General features: G+C 34.0%; 1 protein-coding gene across 1 annotated transcript; it reads left to right on the top strand.

Annotated features, from left to right (window-relative positions):
* The first annotated feature begins 168 nt into the window (after positions 1–168).
* Positions 169–1,144, top strand: LOC111384267 (cysteine-rich receptor-like protein kinase 19). The gene is made up of 3 exons (XM_023008529.1): positions 169–430; positions 562–698; positions 869–1,144. The coding sequence occupies exons 1-3, from the start codon at positions 355–357 to the stop codon at positions 1,127–1,129; spliced, it is 474 nt and encodes a 157-aa protein (XP_022864297.1). The 5' UTR covers positions 169–354; the 3' UTR covers positions 1,130–1,144.
* The last annotated feature ends 52 nt before the right edge of the window (positions 1,145–1,196 follow it).

Raw genomic sequence — 1,196 nt, 5'->3', positions numbered from 1 at the left:
ACTTTTTATTCACCTATTCAATTAATTTTTATCAGAGTTGGCTGAAAATTGATTTTTTATTTAAACTAATAAGGGGCAAAATATCTAAAAGAGACCCCTTTTCCGTTGACTATTACAAAGGCCTCAAAATATTCAGCATATAATATAGTAATATTCTACACAGGAACAAGAATCTAATATGAATTTTGCTATTCGAACGGGTAGTCAACACGCCGTTTTGGCAGCCAAGGGATAAATTCGACGCGTATTAAGTATCTCAAAATTGAACTATCCATAAAATTCAAAGAGAAAGAAGAGAATTACATACATCAGATTCAGGATTTTTTGATCAAGTAATTTCTTGATGGATTTACCATGACTAAATCCAAAAGTAAATCCAAAGGCTTCATAAAAAAAATCATCAAAATATTCAAATTTTGGCCGACTCAAGGTAAGATTCTTGTTCATACAATTCTCAATTATGTGCATTATCCCTCCTGTTTCTTGATCTTATCTTTAATTTGCTTGTGTTTTGCTTTTTTATTGGCATTACGGGATGTTACTGATCGTTCAATTAAAAAGGAGAAAACGTAGAGGATTTGGAGAAAATTGCAGCACAAGAACAAAAGCAGTTTCCTTTCGAGATCCTTGTTGCAGCAACCAAAAAATTTCATCATACGCAAAAGCTTGGGGAAGGAGGCTTTGGTCCTGTATACAAGGTAAGCCGTAAACTTGTGGGCTTTTGAATTTTTCCTAATCAAAGAAAAAAATTAGAAGGTTTGACTTCTTATGAATTGGGTAGGTGTAAGAACTCATGAATTGATGAAATTATGTGAAAATTCTGAATAAAAAACTTGATTTTGTATAATGGGTATCTGGAATTTTATAGGGAAAATTAGATGATGGTAGAGAAATAGCTGTCAAGAAGTTATCTAACAGCTCAGGTCAGGGAAAGAAAGAGTTTCAGAATGAGGCGAAATTGTTGGCACGTGTGCAACACAGAAATGTAGTGAATTTACTCGGGTACTGCGTGCACGGTGCAGAGAAGCTGCTTGTTTATGAGTATGTGGTCAATGAGAGCATTGACAAGATTCTTTTCAGTAAGTTCTGCAATGCCTGTAAGATTTGCATTTTTTTTCAGTTCCTGTGATTATCCTTGTCATGGTCATGGCAATTGAACTGTATATTATTAATGATTAGCAGAAACTCGATTGAGT

This window comes from Olea europaea, unplaced genomic scaffold (genome assembly GCF_002742605.1).
Source record: "Olea europaea var. sylvestris unplaced genomic scaffold, O_europaea_v1 scaffold2880, whole genome shotgun sequence".
Lineage (NCBI taxonomy): Eukaryota > Viridiplantae > Streptophyta > Magnoliopsida > Lamiales > Oleaceae > Olea > Olea europaea.
Note: the sequence above shows the minus strand (reverse complement) of the source record. Positions and strands in the feature narration are given on the sequence as shown.

Bases quoted from the DNA above. Each gene is read 5' to 3' on its own strand.
- LOC111384267 (XM_023008529.1), top strand. From the start codon at position 355: ATGACTAAATCCAAAAGTAAATCCAAAGGCTTCATAAAAAAAATCATC. The intron at 431-561 runs GTAAGATTCTTG...TCAATTAAAAAG, and splicing joins CAAATTTTGGCCGACTCAAG to GAGAAAACGTAGAGGATTTG. The intron at 699-868 runs GTAAGCCGTAAA...GGAATTTTATAG, and splicing joins GCTTTGGTCCTGTATACAAG to GGAAAATTAGATGATGGTAG.